Here is a 21,125-nt window from a genome sequence, read left to right on the forward strand (position 1 = left end):
TTTTCCTGGAATCTGATCGAAAGATTCGACTCAATTGAGTGAGATAAATAGCATTCATATTGATATTCACATTTTTATTGTTTGAATATGTTCATACAGTTCCTTTTACGATCCACTTTTCATCCATTTTAACAGCATATGAAACGATATTTCATTTATTGAATTTTAATCCTTAAGGACAGATGTAATTTTCATTGGAACTCTTGACTCTTCCTATCATCCTTTTGGGGTGTATTAATGAGGGACAAGAGAAACACGGGCAATTTTTCATCCTGAGACCCCAATGTATGACGTAGCTTATAATTACGCTAATTAGAGTTGACTCCGTCAAAGAGTTATCGATGTTGAAAAGGTTGAAAAAATGCATCTTTGCTCCCATTTTTCTCCTTTGCTTTATCGAATGATTGAGTCTTCTTAAGTTGCTATAGCTAATAAGTAATAAGGATTCAAAATAAAAGAATCATTTCAATTCTGCTTCTATTTAATGAAACGAAATATTTTATTTACAACAATTTTCTTTACATTCAGTATAGATAAAAACATCAACTATGTATTTACATCGAAAATAGAGGATTTGTGTCTGAACGAGGAAAATACATTTAGCTTTTCGGAAAATTCCAGAGCAGAGAACCTTGGTTGAAAGAAGGTTGGGTGATTAAAAAATTTCGAAAATGTTGAAACAGAAAGGAATTTAAAGTAGGCACCAACATAGCCAGAATTTTTTTGTACACGTATTAATTTCTCTACTAGTGCAAAATAATATAGCGATTTAACTCCTGTGATAATAAGACTTTAAATGGCTTTTTTCAACAAAACAAGTGTTTTCCTCATTCCGATTCAAAAAGCATTTGCTCGAATAAGAAACGTTTTCAAGAGAGATATGCTCACCAACAAATTTTAATATCCTAGTAATGTTTACAATTTTCAACTAACTTATTCTGCGGTGCTTTTCTTCTTTCGATTATGTTTCGCTTAGATATTCGTATTTTACATAATAATGTACAGTTTTTTGAAACAACCCTGTTATATATATTCTCATTCGTAATGAATTTTATTGACATTCACTATTCACCAGGTTTCACGTCCTGAAAAGTTTGATCAATGTGATCTACTAAATAGCTTATGATATAAGATTTCAAGAAAGGGCTATCTACAGCATTTTTCCATTCGAAAAATTAATATTTGGATAAATATTACATTCCTCTTGAAAAATCTATGAGATGAAGTGTTTCTGGTTTTTCACAGAAACATATCACAATATGACTAGAGAATGTTTCTCATTTTCCTGTTTTTACATAAATCTTAGGATATTTAGGAAATAATTCAGCGGTTGATACCGAATTCAGTACTTAATTCAAATTCTCACTAAACGAAATCAATTTACGCTCAGGAATATTACTGCTCTTTGATAACCTCCATTAAGGACAATCAGTTTCCCATATTTATCGATAGTCTGTACGTTCAACAAACAAATTTCGCCTCAGTTGGTAGCAAAATCCCTTTAATTTTTATCGGTTCTCACATGGATACGGGATAGTTTATTCGGAACAAATATCATTGATTTTCATTGAATAGGTGGTTTCAAATGAATAGACTGGAAAGAAGATGATAAAATGAATCGGGAATCAGAAGTTTTTGATGCAAGTAATTGTTTTGGTAATGATTATATTATATACAGGGTGTGTAATGTGGTACCTGCGGGTAGAGGAAGTTATAGCGTTCAGAAAAATATGTTTTATGTTTGGTAGAAGTCCATTCTGGTCTCAATATTTGATTTTACATGAATAAATCATCAAAGTAATAGTTTTTGTTGCGGAAACTAAGGCTTCAAGTTTTTCTACGTTGACACTCATAAAAAATTTTTACTCCTGAATACACTTCCCAATATGGAACTGTCTACTGGGTTCGGAAACTTTTCTCTTTCGCAGAACGAGAATCCACCGTTCGAGGAAAGTTTTCCCCGGCTTGTTTGAAAGAAATAAGGAAATGTAAAGCTTCGGAAAATATGGGATAACTGATAAGGATAAGTCGGCATCAGGAGAAGCGCGTAGCTTTGAGAAGTGACAAATCTATTTGGAGAAGAGATCGCTGAGAAATTGGGAGGATGGAAAGAGAAGGGAAATCCAATATTCGAAATATGCTGTCTAACTGAATATTTTAGATTCCAGTAGAAGAATCGGACAGGTTTTTCAACTCCTCCTGAATTGAAACTACAGCAACGTTTTTCTCGAAAAATATCATTAATTCAAAGCTCTCTACGAATAGGGTACATCATGTTTTCCATTTCCTCCTTGTGATAAAGTAGGAAAATTAATCTATGAAATGAATTTGAAGTATTTACATATATAATAGTTATTCATGGAAGTTGGGCCAAAAAGAAAGATAAGCTACTAGCTTCTAGAGCGTATTGTGAATTGTGATTAGGAATTGAAAAGAAAAGATGATTCCCTAGTAATGGATTACTACAGGACAGGTTGTCCTGGAATTCAACAAAATTCGGTCTCCCAGACAAAATTAGGTAACCCCAAATTTTTATTCTTGCCAGGATGACCCTCATTCGGAGTCGCAGCCTCCTAAATTTCACCCCTAAAAACAGTGCTTTCACAGTTTTAGGTTTTCCCCAAGAATCTTGCGTTTCATGAAAAAATTGCAGGAGACATAAAATTTTTCAACCGAATGGGCTTTTTAAAGGTTTGAAAATAGGATTTCAAATACGAAATTCAATGAATTATTTCATTGTGTGCATTGATTCTAATTTGAAACGAACGCATATTCAACCCGATTATATCAATTATCAACTACCCCTATTCAAACTTTGAAATTTATGAATATATAGAAGCCGACTTATGCCACTATTTATGGCATGTTAATCGAAATATTGGAACCTGTTTGTGGTTTTGAGTATCCATTTTTCACGGTAGGTTTATATTATTGTGTCACTATAGATTATAATCAGTTCGAATGAAATATTTTTTATGATGTATCCATTTTCAATGATAAATACATATTTGCAGAAAACGGTTGAAGGCATAAATGCGGTTTTGGACTGCGATTTGAATCTTAAAGCCTCATATTTGAAGAATGATTTTGAATAGTTTCCGCGTTGCATTTGAAAGATTCATGAATGAAACATTAATTAACTGGTAAAGTAAGACACACTTGTTTTTATAATAATATACTTTGACAATCGATTTCGGCACTAGGCCATCATCAGGTCAGCTGAAATATAAATAATACATGGATAATAAAGTTAACAAGACGTCAAATAACGTAAAATTTTACAAGTGTTTTGTTCACATTAATATTCTCTGATATACACGAAGCAATATATCACAAACTCACCGTCATGAAACATGTACAATTAACGTAGAAAACGAATATTCAAAGGAAAACTATAATTTTATATTACATCTAATGTCTTTTAATTGTACATGTTTCATTGACGGTGAGTTTGTGATATATTGCTTCGTGTATATCAGAGAATATTAATGTGAACAAAACACTTGTAAAATTTTACGTTATTTGACGTCTTGTTAACTTTATTATCCATGTATTATTTATATTTCAGCTGACCTGATGATGGCCTAGTGCCGAAATCGATTGTCAAAGTATATTATTATAAAAACAAGTGTGTCTTACTTTACCAGTTAATTAATGATTCATCAGACACACTCATGGAGTTTTTCGTTCAAAAAATTCATGAATGAAACTCATAATTATTCAGTTTACTTGTATGTTATATGCTGTGATAACCCAAATTGGGGAGAATTCCCCATTCTACAACATCAAATTTGAAAAGAAATTGATTTAATTGATACGTTATATTTCTTTCGAATGTTAATTACAAACGACTGAATCAAGAATCAAGCGATTTTTGTAAATACTTTTCTTGGCTTTTATGATATGGACAAAATTTTCGAGTTTGTGAGAGTGCTAATATTGGGTTTGATTGTCCTTCGTAGAGATACTCACAAAACAGAGCAATACACCTTTAGCATATGGTTCATTTTTCTTGCATCTTCTCCGGGTTGATTTTCTACTTCTCTACGAAATGTTTTACAGGTCGTTCTCGAAAACTTATATTAGGGAACGTATTAGTATTGACTTCACACAAAAAACTGATATGTCGAAAACGCCTTCGAAAATTGCTTGGCAAAATTTTAATTTCCGAAAACAACCTGCATGGATCGGAGGGTTAATCTTTAATCAGACATGAAATTCTCCGAAGTATTGAATGGAAATACCATTTTCCATTCATGTCCTTCAGAACCCCGGAATCAGTCGGCGACTATAAAAATCATTACACCATCGTATCCTGCAGATTGTGCTGATGTCAAATGATGCTAGCGTCCGCACCGTAAAAATCCTTCTCGGTGGAGTTGACCCTAGTCTGCCTCACAGATTCGGTGCTGAAGTGCTCGCTCGAGTACTCCCCAAAAGAACCGTTCCTTCTGGCGTTTACAATAACAGTTTTAGCCCCGTAATCAGTCACGTATTTATCGTTTTGATTCAGCGCCACGGACTGATAACCACACTTGCACCAGGAGGGGTAGTGCGCCGTCAGGATCTTCTTGAAAGCCTCCCTGAACTCCGTGTTGAAGATTGAATAAATTATGGGGTTGAAGGCTGAATTGGAGTAGCCCAGCCACGTTAGGATTTTGAATGTTATGTCGGGGATGCATGTCTTACAGAAAGCGGCCACGATGTTCATGCAGAAGAAGGGTACCCAGCAGATGAGGAACACCCCCATGATGATGCCGACGGTGATGGCAGCCTTGTGGTCGCTGACGTGGTAGGGGGAGCTGTGGTGGTTCTGGAGGTGGATGTGGAGGGCCTTGTTTTGCTTCACGCTTTTTCTCTTGCCTTTACAGGTCAGACTTTCGGGCAGGTCTATGGGTCTGGTGATGGCCCTGATGTTTTTCACGTGCTTCTGGGCGTAGCAGTACAGTCGGCAGTAGATACCTGGAAAAGAAGTTATGCTGAAGTATTGTAGAGCAAAATTCAGATGGGAATATTTTGGATGCACAAATTTCGACAAATTTTAGCTTTAAAATGATTCAGCCTACATCCGCACCAACATTTGGGGTATCAACAGAAGAAGAATGATTCTCCAAGCATTATGTTATACTCTTCGATGGAAATGGTAACATATGTTGATATCTATGTTGTTATGAAACTAAATCTAAGTATGATTCTCATCAAAATTCAAATGTTGTAGAACTAGAAACATTTTAATTGTCTACACTGGGTGCTGGTAAAAAAATTGTCTCATAAAAATGTTCCATTGATTTATTAGCAAGTAATCTCCTGGTACCCCCCTCAACAAAGATGAGGTCGTTCTCATGACTGCTATAGGAACTAGGAAGTAGTGGCAAATGCCAAATACCACTAACAGGTCTTCCAAGTACCTAAATTCCACACATGGAAAAGAAAATTGGTTTAATTCATTTTTGAATAACAGCATCATATATACAGGTCGTGTCTTTGACTCTTACAAATATTTTAACAGATTCATGAGGTCGAAAGATCAAAAGAAACACTTTTTCCCTACACCAATTTTCACGATTCGGCTTTTATAAAAAGGTATTGCCATTTTAAGTTTTCATAATGAAAACACACACATGTGACACTACACATCTGTGGATCTTTTAAAACAGAGTTTTAATCAACCGAAGTAACCAATTTTTCAAATTTCACAGATACTTTTTGATTTTTGAACATCAAATGACTCGAAAATGACGCATTATACGAGAAAAGTATTCTTCAAAAAGAGAATACTTTCATTTTATAAAACCTTCAAATATTCGTTAGACAACTTGGTTTCAAAAGTTCTTTGAATTTTTGGTATTTTTATGGTACGTAATGCTCATAATGAGAAGATTGGAAGACGTGGGTGATATGTTGTGTTGGAAAAAAATTTATCAAGCTAATGAGAAACTATATTCCGAAATTAATTTCATCCGATAAAACCGTTTGTGACATAGAACTAAAAATAAAATTTTTTTTTTTTTGGTTTTTCAACAACCTGTATCTTTTAAACCGAACCGATTCAGAAAAAATGGTAAGGGAAAAAAGTGTTTCTTTTGACCTGAAGATTCTACTGTTATTTTATTTGTGCTGAAAATTCTCATAACAATTCCAGACCCTTAGGAGTTGAGCATTGACTAATGAGATGTTTTATGACATTCGTGGCTGTTCAGACTGTATCCTCAAGTCTCTCCTTGATCCCCTCATTTGAATAATGGCCATCATATTATGATAATTGAATAATATAGGTACCATTAATTTTTTCTCTAAGCTGGCGTAGTAGGGACCAAGCCCGATTATAACACCAAGCGAACCCTTATCTCAGCGGATTGACTTGAAATCGAATAGGATTCTTCTCGTTCAAAACTAAGTTTCCACAGCATCCTATCCTACAGGTTCCTCGAAACCGGGAAGATGCCAAACATGCAAATTGATAACTCCCAATTCAGGCACTTATTTTCGGCGTTCCCCAACCAACCATTCTGAACTAGTTTTAGCAATACTACGAAGTTTAAAACTTCCCTGAAGATCTCCAACACCAATCCTGCTTCCTTCGGGGTGGAAATATGCCCGAACTTCTAGTCGTCGGTTTTTCTGGGCCAGAATCGCTTGTTAATCGTGGAAATCGATGAAGAATTGGGATTGCGTTCGGTGTCGGAAGTTTTTATTAAATTTTCCCCGATTAGAAGGTCGAGAAGTAATCTTTGAGTGAATTAATCATAGGGGGGAAGTTGTGGGGGATAATGAAGATTGGGCCGGAGTCGAAAACACAAGAATTCTCTCAACACGAACTGTGTTACATGCATTCAACCACTGGGACACTTTCTGTATCCTGTAACCACCGTGTGATTTAGTCAAAGTGCACAAGAGCCAAACGTCTTCTCGGCATGACTGAGGCATCCATATTGCTATCATTTTCTCAATTATTGTCTATTCAAATCGAACTTACGCATTCAAATGAAAAAAAAAATGGATAAGCAACAAATACCACAAGGTTTTTTATGCAGCCTACTACAGTTAATTTGAATATTCAGAGGGTAAGAGCTTAATAAAGTTAAAAGTGAACATGGAAAAACAACTCAAAATGTTGCAGTTTTTCCTAAAAGCACACGTTTCAGATAACTTTCAAATTTAATTTATCAAATGTCGATTGATACATAGATATATTCCTCAAAGCGATCTTGCAAATTTAAAGGAGGTTCGTTGTACCTCTTATAACATCTCATCTCATTTCTCATGTCACCTTTGAAGAAAACTTCTGACAAATGTTGAGGAGGTTCAGCGAAAGCCTGCATTTCGAAGTCCTTTGTGATTTGTTTTTAGTTGAACAATTCGATTACGAATTGGTCTGTTAGAATTGCTAATTGAGTTGGAATAAAACCGAATGCAAATCAATTATACCATCAGAAACATTTTGTGTGCAAATTTCGGTTTTCCCTGTAATTATGAACCACCCCGCAGTCGCTTTGTCGTTTCGAATAAGAAAAGCGAATTTAAATCGATACAAAGGACCATCAGACATTGAAAATGTACCGCAATTTTATTTTTTGCCATTGCCTCGGAATTGGTAATGATTACTTTCAGTTATAGAAACAAATTGATTTACGAACTCATTGAAGGTATCATTTGAAAGTTATATGACGAATGAATTTGTATCAAATGTATGGAACGTTTTCCATAATTTTGTTTCTAATTTCTTTGAATATTCAGAATTTATTTTATTGTATCAAATCCTATACAGGGAGTTTTATAATATAACTACGATAGCGTAGGTAATGTGTCATTAAAATAAGGTTTACTTGGATACGTAAACTAGGTCTAAGAAAAGTGGTAAAAAGTTTAAATCTGGTACACCATTGTACCTGCTCTCCACTAGGTTATGAACTGTACTAATGAAAGTCCCAGAGTTCCAAATTATAGTGTGGCAAATTGAAAATTCATTTGAATTTCGTTATTCGCATGAACCAATATTCATTTCAATTACAGTTGAATGCAAAAGAGTTAACCCCTTTCAAATTTATTTATTCACAGTTTGTTAGAGCTCCCCTTTGATCTGGAGCTTCTCCTATGGAAATGGCAGATAGTTAATCGGAAATTGATGTTTCATTAACTTCATTCTACCTTATCATTTCCACGGGGTAATTGAAGGTTGAATTGCAATTTCATTCTATGATTTATGCTGCACTTTCAATTTTTTCCATCCAGCTAGCACAGGTGGATGAAGATCGCTGTTTCTTCTTGAATCGATCTGGATTCATTTTGAAATTTTAACAGTTATAATTGTCTTTCGCGTAACATTCATGTTGATATTATAACCTATTCGAATCTTGCTACATGAATTATATACACTGCGCAAAAAAATTGACGCACATTATAGAAATCTCAAATTTATTCTACAACTGAAGGTGTTCTCAATGATAATTATTTTTATCAGAATTATGCATGCATATGTTATCCACTTTCAACGCTTTTCTTCAATACAGATGTTTTTTCCCAGCAGGAATGAAAAAAGATGATATTATCAGATTTTGAATGTATTGGCTCCATTCTAAAATCAGGTGTTCTCGATCAATTCTAGTGATCAATAGTTTTTCTTTCGTTTGATTTTCTACACTCGATCGCTATGCAACGCGAAACACGCAATTTGACCCAAGAGGAATGTGCCCAAGCGGTAGTTTAGCGAGAAGAATGGTGGACATACACAAGAATTGCAGAAAGGTTTGGAGTTTCCCATACAAGTGTGTTCAGAATGTTGAAGCGATTCAGGGAGACAGGTATGGAAGTCCGAAGACCAGGACAGGGAAGACCACGGGTAACAACTGCCATTCAAGAACGTTACTTGAGAGTTTCTTCGTTGAGACAACGGTTCACAACCGCTCGCCTCCTTCAAATTCAGCTTGAGCAAACTCATGAGGTGCAAATTAGCACTCAGACAATAAGAAATCGCCTCAGAGAATATGATTTAAGGCCTCGTGTTGCGGCAAGAGGCCCAGTTCTTACCCCAGCCCATCGAAGGGCGCGTTTGGATTTTGCGAGAGAGCATATCCATTGGGAAAGAGTTCTCTTCACAGATGAGTCTGGATTTTGCCTCTACCATTGTGATCGACGTTCCCTTGTATACAGACGTCCACATGAAAGATATGCTCAGTGCAATTTCCTGAATACTACTGGTTTCGGGGGAGGATCGATTATGGTATGGGGTGGAATATCTTTGACTCCTCGCACAGACCTAGTGGTCGTTGATAATGGAGCTATGAATGCTGATAAGTATATAAGGAACATTCTTGAAGAGCATGTAGTGCCATTTGCTCCGTACATTGGTGAAAATTTCATTCTTATGGACGATAATGCCAGACCCCATCGTGCGCGCATCGTTCAGGAGTACCTTGAAGAGGTTGAAGTCTCTCGAATGGAATGGCCAGTAAGAAGTCCAGATCTCAATCCGATTGAGCAGGTTTGGGACAATCTCAATAGAAGGCTGAGAAGTTCAGAAAATTCTCCAGCTACTCTTAATGACTTAGGAATCCAACTCGGAGAAATCTGGGAAGGATTAGATCAGAACATTTTAAGATCACTCATTTTGAGTATGAACCGTCGTTGCCGAGCTGTAATTAACGCAAGGGGTGGAAATACCAAGTATTAAATCACTTATCAGCATTTCAGTATTTTGAAAATTGTTCATTTATCTTCTTTCACATAAGAATCGGTGAAATCCTGAATTTTTCTTCCATTTAATGTGTCTTGTTTCGTTCGAAACCTTCCCGAGAGGACATAAAAAATAAGTTATAAAGATAATGTAGAGTTAACTTTCATTAAAATTGGGATTTTTAGAATGTGCGTTAATTTTTTTGCGCAGTGTACATACTTATTTTATGTTCACCATTTCCTCGACTGAAAATCTATCCAAAACTCTGAGAAAAACATCTACAGTTATGTTGAAATAGATGATCGTTCAAGATCAGGCAACAAAAGCGAAGATAAGACTGATTATCATTGGTTGCCATGCAACGACAATTTAAGCCAGGTACGGCAGTTTGGAAAATGCCGTACTTCCACTGTAGTAGCAACTCCTATCGATAAGAAGTTGCGCAGTATTATAGATACCATAATACCTGATTTCGAGAAAAGAAATAAGTAATAGTGCAGATTTATATTAGCATTCATGTCATGGGTTGGTAGGGCAGAGCTTGCATTTCCATGGTTTAAGACTTAGGTTAATATGTTGATTATCACAAGATGGAAGACATAAACTTCTACTCACCTATCATCACAATGCAAGGAACGTAAAACGAAATACAGCTGGAGACCACAGCGTACGTAGGGGTTAAATCCAGGGCGCAAGTGGGGTAATTTTGCCCCCCAGCATTGTAGACCAGAGGCTGCGGGGGCCTGTGAAGACCCAACGAAATTGGAACGAAGGAAATCAGAGCCGCAAGAAGCCATATCGCAGCAATTGTTCCCAGGGCCACTCGTCTAGTTACCCATCTGCCGTACCTGGAAAGTAAAGATGGAATAATCGTGTGTAACTTTGGCTGAGCCGGAAAATTGACAAGGACAAAGCGGGAAATAGTTGCTCGTTAGATGCAGTTTCTCATTTCCGATATTTTGAGCTGATGACAATTGGAACGCTATTCCTATTCGGCCGGAAATGAATAGAGCATTTCATTGTGAGACGAAGAACGATTCTGCACTCAGGCTCAGAGCTTCCATGAGTAATATTTGCTTCAACAAGGTGAGTCTTTGACTCGTACCAATATTTTAATAGTAGATACTTGAGGTCAAAAGAAACACTTTTTTCCCATACCATTTTTGCCGAATCGGCTCGGTTCAAAAGATACAGGCTGTTGAAAAACCATAAAAAAAAATGTTATTTTCAGTTCACATAACGGTTTTATCGAATGACATGAATTTCAGAATATAGTTTTTCATTTATTTGATGAATCTTTATCGATATTATCCACGTCTTCCAGTTCTCTCATTATAATATAAAAATACCAAAAATTCAAATAACCCAACTCTTTAAACTAAGTTGGACGTTATCTAGTGAATATTTGAACGTTTTGTAAAATAGAAGTATTCCTCATATTTTGTCGTATAATGCGCCGTTTTCGAATAATTTGATATTCAGAAATTAAAAAGCATCTGTGAAATTCGAAGAATTGGGTACTCTGGCTGAATGCAAATCTGTTTAAAAAATCCATAGATGTGTAGTATCACGAAAGCGTTGAAGTGCCACACAAAGAAAAATAATTCCAAATGTACAAAAAACAAAAGTCATTAGACCTATTTTAGCCCTCCTCCTGCCTTTCATCTCAAAATTCCGACTAAAGAGTGGAAATTCCGACTTGTATCTCAGAATTCCGACTTGTATCTCAGAATTTCGACTTGTAGCTCAGAATTCCGACTTTCATGTCGGAATTCTGACTTGTATCTCAGAATTCGGAGTTACAAGTCGGAATTCTGAGATTCATGTCAGAATTCTGACTTGCAAGTCGGAATTCTGAGATGCAAGTTAGAATTCTGACATGAATCTCAGAATTCCGACTTGTAACTCCGAATTCTGAGATACAAGTCAGAATTCCGACATGAAAGTCGAAATTCTGAGATACAAGTCGGAATTCTGAGATACAAGTCGGAATTCTGAGATACAAGTCGGAATTTCCACTCTCTCCACTCCCTCCTCCTGCCTTGCATCTCAAAATTCCGACTTAAGAGTGGAAATTCCGACTTGTATCTCAGAATTCCGACTTGTATCTCAGAATTTCGACTTGTAGCTCAGAATTCCGACTTTCATGTCGGAATTCTGACTTGTATCTCAGAATTCGGAGTTACAAGTCGGAATTCTGAGATTCATGTCAGAATTCTGACTTGCAAGTCGGAATTCTGAGATGCAAGTTAGAATTCTGACATGAATCTCAGAATTCCGACTTGTAACTCCGAATTCTGAGATACAAGTCAGAATTCCGACATGAAAGTCGAAATTCTGAGATACAAGTCGGAATTCTGAGATACAAGTCGGAATTCTGAGATACAAGTCGGAATTTCCACTCTTAAGTCGGAATTTTGAGATGCAAGGCAGGAGGAGGGCTAAAATAGGGCTAATGACTTTTTTTTTGCATTTGATCTGTGAATGAGTTTTTGGCTTCTTGGAGGAATTTTGGATGAATGAAATGATATTCAATTTTTCTCTTCGGTTGCACCATAGCTGAGCTGTCCCAAAGCTTCGTGGTCAGAGCTTATGAAAGCAAGTATTTTTGTACTCCCGAGAATTATGCTCCAGGGAACTTTTCAAAACCTTTCTTAGTGCTTAGTGATTCGAGCATTTTATCGAAATTCCTACATCCAGTTTCATAATCAAGTTCAAAGTCACTTTAAGTTTCGTTTGGTATCAGTTTCGGTAGGGTTAAGGAAAAGCTTTAAAATCAAAGAGGCTTTAAAGTTGATTATGAAACTGGCTGTAATTTTTATAAAGTGCTCGCGAGAAGCCTTCGGAAATCGTGTCAAAACACGAAGAAGCGATCGACTTATTGTCACCCTACGAGAATATATGGATACTACAGATATATTATATATTATCATATTATCCTGATTGCCCGTAGGTAATGACGAACACCTCAGAAGCTCTGTGAGCTTGTCAGAATCAATAGCGTCCGTTAAAACTTTTGAAAGAAAAGAGATAGGGTAGGCATAGGTTAAGGGTCCAAATGTGCCTAGACATGCCTTGAATGAGACAAATCTGCTCTACAGAGGGCATTTTGCTCACATGATTCGGGAACAATCGAATGCAAGAAAGCAAATGTCATGCGACCAATTCTAGCCCCACTACTGTCTTGCATCTCAGAATTCTGACTTGTAACTCAGAATTCCGACTTGTAACTCAGCATTCCGACTTGCAAGTCGGAATTCCGACTTTTATCTCAGAATTCCGACTTGCATCTCAGAATCCTGACTTGTATCTCAGAATTCTGACTTGTATCTCAGAATTCCTACTTGTAACTCAGAATTCCGACTCGCAAGTCGGAATTCCGACTTGTATCTCAGAATTCTGACTTGTAACTCAGAATTCCGACTTGCAAGTCGGAATTCCGACTTTTATCTCAGAATTCCGACTTGCATCTCAGAATTCTGACTTGTATCTCAGAATTCTGACTTGTATCTCAGAATTCCTACTTGTAACTCAGAATTCCGACTCGCAAGTCGGAATTCCGACTTGTATCTCAGAATTCCGACTTGTAACTCAGAATTCCAACTTGCAAGTCGGAATTCCGACTTGTGTCTCAGAATTCCGACTTGTAACTCAGAATTCTGACTTGCAATTCGGAATTCCGACTTGTAACTCAGAATTCTGACTTAGCAAGTCGGAATTATTCGTTTGGATTTTTTTTTTGTGTGGCCCGCCAGCGCTTTCGTAAATTTAGCTAGTTATTCTGAAGATAATTTTGTTTTTCCAGGGTTGACACAGCTCCTTATGAAAACTTGAAACGGCTATATCTTTTGTTCAGGGCCGAATTGGAAAAAATGGTATAGGAAAAAAGTGCTTCTTTTGACCTCAAGAATCTACTGGTAAAATATTTGTACGAGTCAAAGAGTCACCCTGTATATCAATGACTTACTTATTAATTACCTATATTTATTTTTGTCAGAATCGAATTTTTGAATTAAATGAAATAGCTCTAGCATCTTGCAATTTTTCTTTTCATGTTTGTCTTGTCAGCCAGGAAAAGGAAAAGAGGAATTGATAGTAAAAAAAACTGAATGAGAAGTATTTCACTAGGACAATTATTTAATCAATACATGTGTTTCACTATCATTATTCCAGTGAAATTAATCTCACTCAGCTTCTAGTTCACCCTTCTGCCATCACCATACTGCTAAAAAGCTATTGAAATGACTGTAAATGTTACTGCAGCGTTGCGAAAATGGGAAAACAATACGGAAAGAAACGAAATGAACTCGTGCGAAATTAGAGTTGATATTTCTGTTGGAAGGTGCCTCAGAAATGTGTCGATTCATAGCTATCCCGAAGAAATTCACGTATATCCTTCTGGGAACATTTCATCCCCCGCACAATCCAACGAAATTAACGGCGTACGAAAGAATTATCTTCTGGGAATTATCCTCTCGATTCCCCTCGGCAGATTTCTCACCAGAACGTAAATTATATTTCCCGGCACGTTTTATATATCGGTGCATCCTCCAGGATCCCGTCCCCAATATGTAAGTGAAATTGCAAACCTTTTCACCATGAAGTTTCATCCAGTCCCGGGGGAGTGCCGGCTCAGCCAAGGTGCCATTTCAGACCGCCATTACCACCCTTACATGTCCCTGACGCTCGATCAGGTCGAAGGAAGAGATTCAATTTTCAATATGGAAAGCTCGAGATGTAGACTGAATTTTCATAAATTGGCGTAGTTTTTCACAACAATTTCAATTATTGTAGGTGATGGAAAATTTGGGGTAGTGAGTGAGACAGACAGTAGAGGCATTGGGGTGGAAACAGAAATAGATGGCTAACTGGAGGAAAGTACATAACCAATTTTTGCTATTGTGGGATTGCGTCCAAATCGTCATCAAGTACGTGTATTGGAAAGGGTAAAGAGGTATGCAGATTTACGAAGATATGCTCAATACCCTTGGTGATCAATGTCCTTCGTATGCGACCGTGAAAAATTGGACTGCAAGCTTCAAAAGAGGTAAATTTTCCATTGAAGATGATGACCGATCGGGAAGGCCAGTTTCTGTGTCAGTCCCCGAAAATATCGATGCAGTTCATGACAAGATTTTATCAGACCGTCGAATTGGGCTAAAACGGATATCTGAAGCACTGAATATTTCATACGGACGCGTTCATCATATAGTTTACGTCAATTTGAAGATGAGAAAAATTGCTGCAAAATGGATTCCCAAATGTTTTAATGTTGACCAAAAGCCTGCAAGGGTAGAAGCATCGCGTTCGATCTGTGCTCGATTTGAAAACGATGTAGACTTCTTAAACCGAATTGTTACTATAGATGAGACTTGGGTACATTTCTACGATCCAGAAACAAAGCAACACTCGATGGAATGGCGACACTCTGGTTCTCCAAGACCTAAGAAGTTTCGTGTCCAAAAATCTGCTGGAAAAGTTCTTGCTTCAGTTTTTTGGGATTGCCATGGAGTAATCATGATTGATTTTTTGGAAGAGGGTAGAACAATAAACGGAGATTACTATTCGACATAAATGACCACTCTACGGGAAAAAATTGAAGAGAAAAGACGCGGAAAGCTAGCCACAGATGTTTTATTTTTGCAGGACAACACCCCTGCACACAATTCTCAAGTTGTCATGCAAAAAATTCGTTATTTAGGGTTTGAATTACTAGAACATTCCCCTTATTTACCAGATTTGGCTCCATCCGAATATCATCTCTTTCCTCAACTGAAAAAAAGTTTAAAAGGTCGTAAATTTTCTTCCAACGAGGAGGTAATGAAAGCTGTGGAGGTCTGGTTTGCAGAGCAAGAAGAAACATTTTTTTTGAAAGGTCTAGAGACGTTGCAGGTTCGCTGAAATAAATGTATCCAATCATGAGGAGAATATGTTGAGTAATAAAATATTTTGACATTGAAATTTTGTTTGGTTCTATACTAGGCTAAGAATGCAATTCAATTATGGATTTTCATCAATCAAAATTCTTCAGGATTGCCCTGGCGACTCGTATAATCGTCAAAGCAGTGCGACCCTATTTCGATAGGAATTCCAGTCGATCGCGATTGTGTTGTTCCATTATTTATGCCAATATCTGTTGAACATAATCAGGTTAACGTTATCGATATTCTGTGTTCATAAATTAATCATTAACGGATCAGTGTGAAGCTAATACATCTCTTTCCCTTGTCGATAACGTCCAATTAATTCATTCAATGGGATTGAGAGCTGATGGGGATTTTAGCGCATTTTCTTCGGATTATCAGCTTTCCATGAAAATGGTGTAGTTGAATGAAACTGGCGAACAATCTTTGGAGCTGTCTATCTCGAAAGACGGATTGATCAGGAGTAATTAGAGGAATGGGTGTATCTAGGGAGGGCTGGAAGAAGCTTTTTGTTGCCATTATAGGTAATCATGATGATTTTGTGACACTATTATACATAGTAGATTGTAGGAAAGTTGCATTGTACTGCGACTGTTTTTGAAGCCAGATACATCTTTCTAGGTCTTTTGATGAGGATACGATAATAACGATCAATCAATCATTTTGACAGAAATTACTCTAGATTAGAAAAGATTCTAACATTTCATCAGCGATCTATTGTGTCCCCTATTAGTCTACAGTCTACACCACCTACAGCTCGCCCTCTAATTGCACAGTAAGTACTAATGAACTTCAGCATCTGGGATGGCTTCCAAAGGATTTTTTCCCCACAAAATCTACACTCGTCAGATTCTGCTAAAAACATTCTCCTAAGGTGCTTCCTGAGGTAAAAATTTCCTTTAAGGAGTCCAGTAAGATACCAAGCAGTACTATGGCTTGAATATGGTACACCATCTATCATTGTGTATGTTTAAAGGTTCTTTATAAGGCATATGTCCTTTAGAATATGCAATCTGAACCGACGAGTCAGCCAAACTTGTCCATTGGTATATTTCATCCTCTAGATTTTGCAGATGGAGAGAATGGAGTTCCTATTTGGAAACATTGAAAAAATTATCCTTCACGAGGCATAGGTGTTTCTCACAAAAATTTATTTTTTGAAGATTTCTGATGAAAACTTTTATGTATGCTAAATTGCTTCCAATCGTCGTCAAAAAACTTCTTTACTTCTGGCTCCAAAAAAGTTTCCGTCTACGTCATGATTGAAATGTGGAGGACAAAGGATTCGTAACATACTGCGAAGCGACAGATGGTGAAGGACCTTCAAATATTCATATCGATTTGATGATTCATATCCCGAGGAATTTATGCCTTTGGTGCTTTTCAGTAGGGAATTTTATGCCCTGTCAAGTCCGATGAAAGAAACAGTTTTGTCGTCAGCTGTTCTCTGGACTAGACGTCCAAGAACAAGAGAAATCATTTTATTCCTGAGGAAACGACCGGTCTCTGTTTTTGTTACCCTGGAATATTAATATCTCCGTGATTCTCACACATGCTTCGTAGTTTTTTCCATAAATTCTCTCTGGGTATAATTGCGTTGTCTGTTCAACATAAACCTCCAAACTTTGCATTCCTACCACTTGAATAAGGTTGGAAAAATGTGGAATGATTGCTTTCTTCGCGGATATTCAACTCATATATTCGGCAAAATGTGAAAACTGGATGATTCCATCGCAAACACGTTCCTACAGCCTATTTGAAAATTTCACCAGCGAGATATCTGTAAGTATAACAAGATGCGTCAGCATCTTCTTCTTCGAAACGCCCCAGTTACAATGGACCTCCTCATTTCCTTTCCAATTTCCACTATCCACTCTCCACATTAAACTTTCATTGGCAGCCTCTTAAACCTGCCAGCTAAAACGGAAATTTTTTCCAATTTCTGGCACTTCCGCTAAGAATTATGCTGAAATTTTCTCTCAATCAAGCAATCTGCGGATCCCATTTGGAATCTTATCTCGACTCTGTACACAATTAATGGGGAGTTGTGGAATAAGAGGGCTCGCGAAGCTCGAGAAAATTCAGACGGCATCTCGGGCTTTCCATATTGAAAATTGAATTTTCCTCGCGCATGCAGAAGTGGCGATTTTAAATGGCATATGAAGATGACGTTATCTCGTAATGTTTCCACGACGAGGAACGGTGGAAAATAATCGACTCAGGTAACTACACTGCTCACAAATTAAAGTGGATGTTCGAGAGTGAACTACTTTTCGCCTTGAATCAAATTTTCAGTGTTGCTTTACAGAGTATCCCCAATTACTTGATTTATTTGGCTGTTTATGGTACTAGACTAGACAAAATACCAAAATTTGGTTATACAGGGTGAGTCTTTGACTCGTACAAATACTTTAACAGTAGATTCTTGAGGTCAAAAGAAACACTTTTTTTCTTAACCATTTTTTCCGAATCAGCTGCGTTGAAAAGATACAGTCTGCAGTAAGACTGTAAAAAAATGTTATTTTTATTTCTATCCCACAAACTGTTTTATCGAATGAAATGAATTTCGAAAATACGAGGATATTTTGAAAAATTCTCAGCCTACTATAGAATCAAACAAAATTTCAATGTCAAATATTTTATTACTCAACATATTCTCCTCTTAATTGGATACATTTATTACAGCGAACCTGCAATGTCTCTAGACCTTTCAAAAAAAATGTTTTTTCTTGCTCTGCAAACCAGACCTCCTCAGCTTTTATTACCTCCTCGTTGGAAGAAAATTTACGACACCTTAAACTTTTTTTCAGTTGAGGAAAGATATGATAGTCGGATGGAGCCGAATCTGATGAATAAGGGGGGTGTTCTAGTAATTCAAACCCTAAATCACGAATTTATTGAATGACAACATGAGATTTGTGTGCAGGGGCGTTGTCCTGCAAAAATAAAACACCTTTGGATAGCTTTCCGCATCTTTTCTCTTTAATTTTTTCCCATAGAGTGGTCAGTAATGTCGAATAGTAATCTCCAGTTATTGTTTTACCCTCATTCAAAAAATCAATCATAATTACTCAATGGCAAACCCAAAAAACTGAAGCAAGAACTTTTCCAGCTGATTTTTGGACACGAAACTTCTTAGGTCTTGGAGAACCAGAGTGTCGCCATTCCATCGATTGTTGCTTTGTTTCTGGATCGTAGAAATGTACCCAAGTCTCATCCATAGTAACAATTCGGTTTAAGAACTCCACATCGTTTTCAAATCGAGCACAGATCGAACGCGATGCTTCTACCCTTGCACGCTTTTGGTCAACATTCAAACATTTGGGCATCCATTTTGCAGCAATTTTTCTCATATCCAAATTGACGTGAACTATATGATGAACGTCTTCGTATGAAATATTTAGTGCTTCAGATATCTGTTTTAGCCTAATTCGACGGTCTGATAAAATCATGTCATGAACTGCATCGATATTTTCGGGGACTGACACAGAAACTGGCCTTCCCGATCGGTCATCATCTTCAATGGAAAATTTACCTCTTTTGATGCTTTCAGTCCAATTTTTCGTGGTCGCATACGAAGAACATTGATCATTAAGCATATCTTCGTAAATCTGCTTACCTCTTAACCCTTTTAAATACAGGTACTTGATGATGGCTCCATACTCCAGTTTTTCGATTTTCACATTTCAGTGGACATCTTCTTTCTTTTAGTTTATTGCGTAACTCTGGTTAACTTTTTTGACCTCAAATTTCACTCTGACACTTCTAATGAGTTATTGTTCGTTGCTATGGTAACGCAATATTTTTTAAATGCATGGAACTGGTCTAGGCTAACTAGATGTCAATCCATCCTCGCATCATCCCCCATTTATAAAACACGTTTCACAAAGAACAGGAGCAATCTGTGACAAATACCTCTGAACTGCATAGATGTTATTTCAATCAAGAGTAGAATCTGTTGATAAAATAGTGTGACTGAGACTCCAGGCAAATTACTTTTACCTCCCTTCAATTCTGAGAAGTTCGTTTTGTAATATCCATGTAAATTTTCTCTGCGAGATGTGGGCCATTGTTACATCCTAGTGGTACGTTTGGAAAATGACAGAAGATGATAAAACCAGCACACGAACATTAATTTACACATCTGCATACTGTATCTCAGTCGAGGAATAAATGTCTGAGTAATTTAATTGAAATAGTATCAGATGGAGTTTCGAATAGGAAATCGGCGACTTGCTTGAATTGTTTTTGATGATTTCCTGGTAAAGTCGAAGTTGAAATTCTCTCTTGGAGAATTCGCTCGTGTAATTAATTGAAACTTTTCGCTTTCGCTAACGTCGGAGGTTTTTTTACTCAGTTTAATCTACGTATATTTTTCTGCTTAACGCTGGTTGGGAGGTAACAAATAAAATCAGTTTCAGAAAAAATCTGTGCTAGATTGAATGATAAACATAAGAATAATGGAATTATTGAATAGTCGATTTCTATAAAAAAAGTGTGGGTTTTTCATATGATTTCTGATTTTTTGGGAAGCCCCACTTTAGTTACAGATCCATGAAAATGGCTCTTAAAAGCATTGAAAAATTTTCAATTTTCTTCTTAGAAACCAGAAAATTGAAAATCAGATCTAAGGGACCAAGAAGGCAATAAAGAAATGTTTGGTGGAGTAAATGTGGAGTAGGTTATCTGTATATTCTTGCTGATAGTACCTTGTTTTTGAGCTGGGGCTGATCAAAAAAAAATAATTATATAAAAGAAAACAATATTTTTTGACAAGGAATCATTCCTTTTCACAACTCCCCTATTACACTTTTTATATTGTATAATACATAAATACACACATGCGTGATACTCCTGAGAAACCTCAACAAAGTACAATACACTGAACATCCAATCGCCAGTTTATTTTCATTTGAATATGAATATTCATGATTTTAAAATCAAATCACGGGTCGAAGAAGAGATTTGGAAATAACATGCGTTTTCCAGCCATTTTTTTAAGGATTTCCCACCTTGCGATCTGATCTTCCCAGACTCAGAAATTACCGGAGAACACCTAAAGCAGTCTAAACACGTGTTACAGAATTTACGACCACTTTTCGCGTTTCCTAATTCTGCATTTGTGTCGAGCGTGCCTCTGCTGAATAAACGAAAACCGCACCTCTTTGAATTCGCAAAAGGGTAGAAATATCCCCCTTGCACTGAAAAGGTTTTGTTGCAATGTTTACGGGATCAAGGGTTAAGCTTCACGTCCTGTAAATCAAACAGGATAATTAATCCTAGGGGGAGAAATTTGACAGAATTGTAAATTGGAGAGAAGAGAAAATAATGCTGCAGTAAGGAGACAAGTTTTTTCTGAACTTATAACACTTGAACTGAAGTTAATATGTACTTCTTGTTCATTTTATTATAAATAAGGAGAAAAAGCATTTTTTCCATAATGAGCATTTTATATTGTTTTGAATTTCATACAAAAACCTGGATTTTTATACTGTGCTGACTACTGAACAGCAGTTCCTCGTGGTTTC

At 36.7% G+C, this 21,125-nt stretch overlaps 1 protein-coding gene across 4 annotated transcripts in view; it reads right to left on the reverse strand.

Moving 5' to 3' along the window:
- Window positions 1-3,794: 3,794 nt before the first annotated feature.
- LOC123313809 (dopamine receptor 1) overlaps window positions 3,795-21,125 on the reverse strand; it is a 30,832-nt gene continuing 13,501 nt past the window's right edge. For all 4 annotated transcript variants that reach the window (XM_044898835.1, XM_044898837.1, XM_044898836.1 and 1 more), the window contains exons 4-5: window positions 10,289-10,521; window positions 3,795-4,962 (exon numbers count right to left, since the gene is read on the reverse strand). In XM_044898835.1, coding sequence (XP_044754770.1) covers window positions 4,334-4,962; window positions 10,289-10,521 — 862 coding nt within the window. In that variant the 3' untranslated portion in view covers window positions 3,795-4,333. The remainder of the gene's footprint in view (window positions 4,963-10,288; window positions 10,522-21,125) is intronic.

Source organism: Coccinella septempunctata, chromosome 5, assembly GCF_907165205.1.
Source record: "Coccinella septempunctata chromosome 5, icCocSept1.1, whole genome shotgun sequence".
NCBI lineage: Eukaryota > Metazoa > Arthropoda > Insecta > Coleoptera > Coccinellidae > Coccinella > Coccinella septempunctata.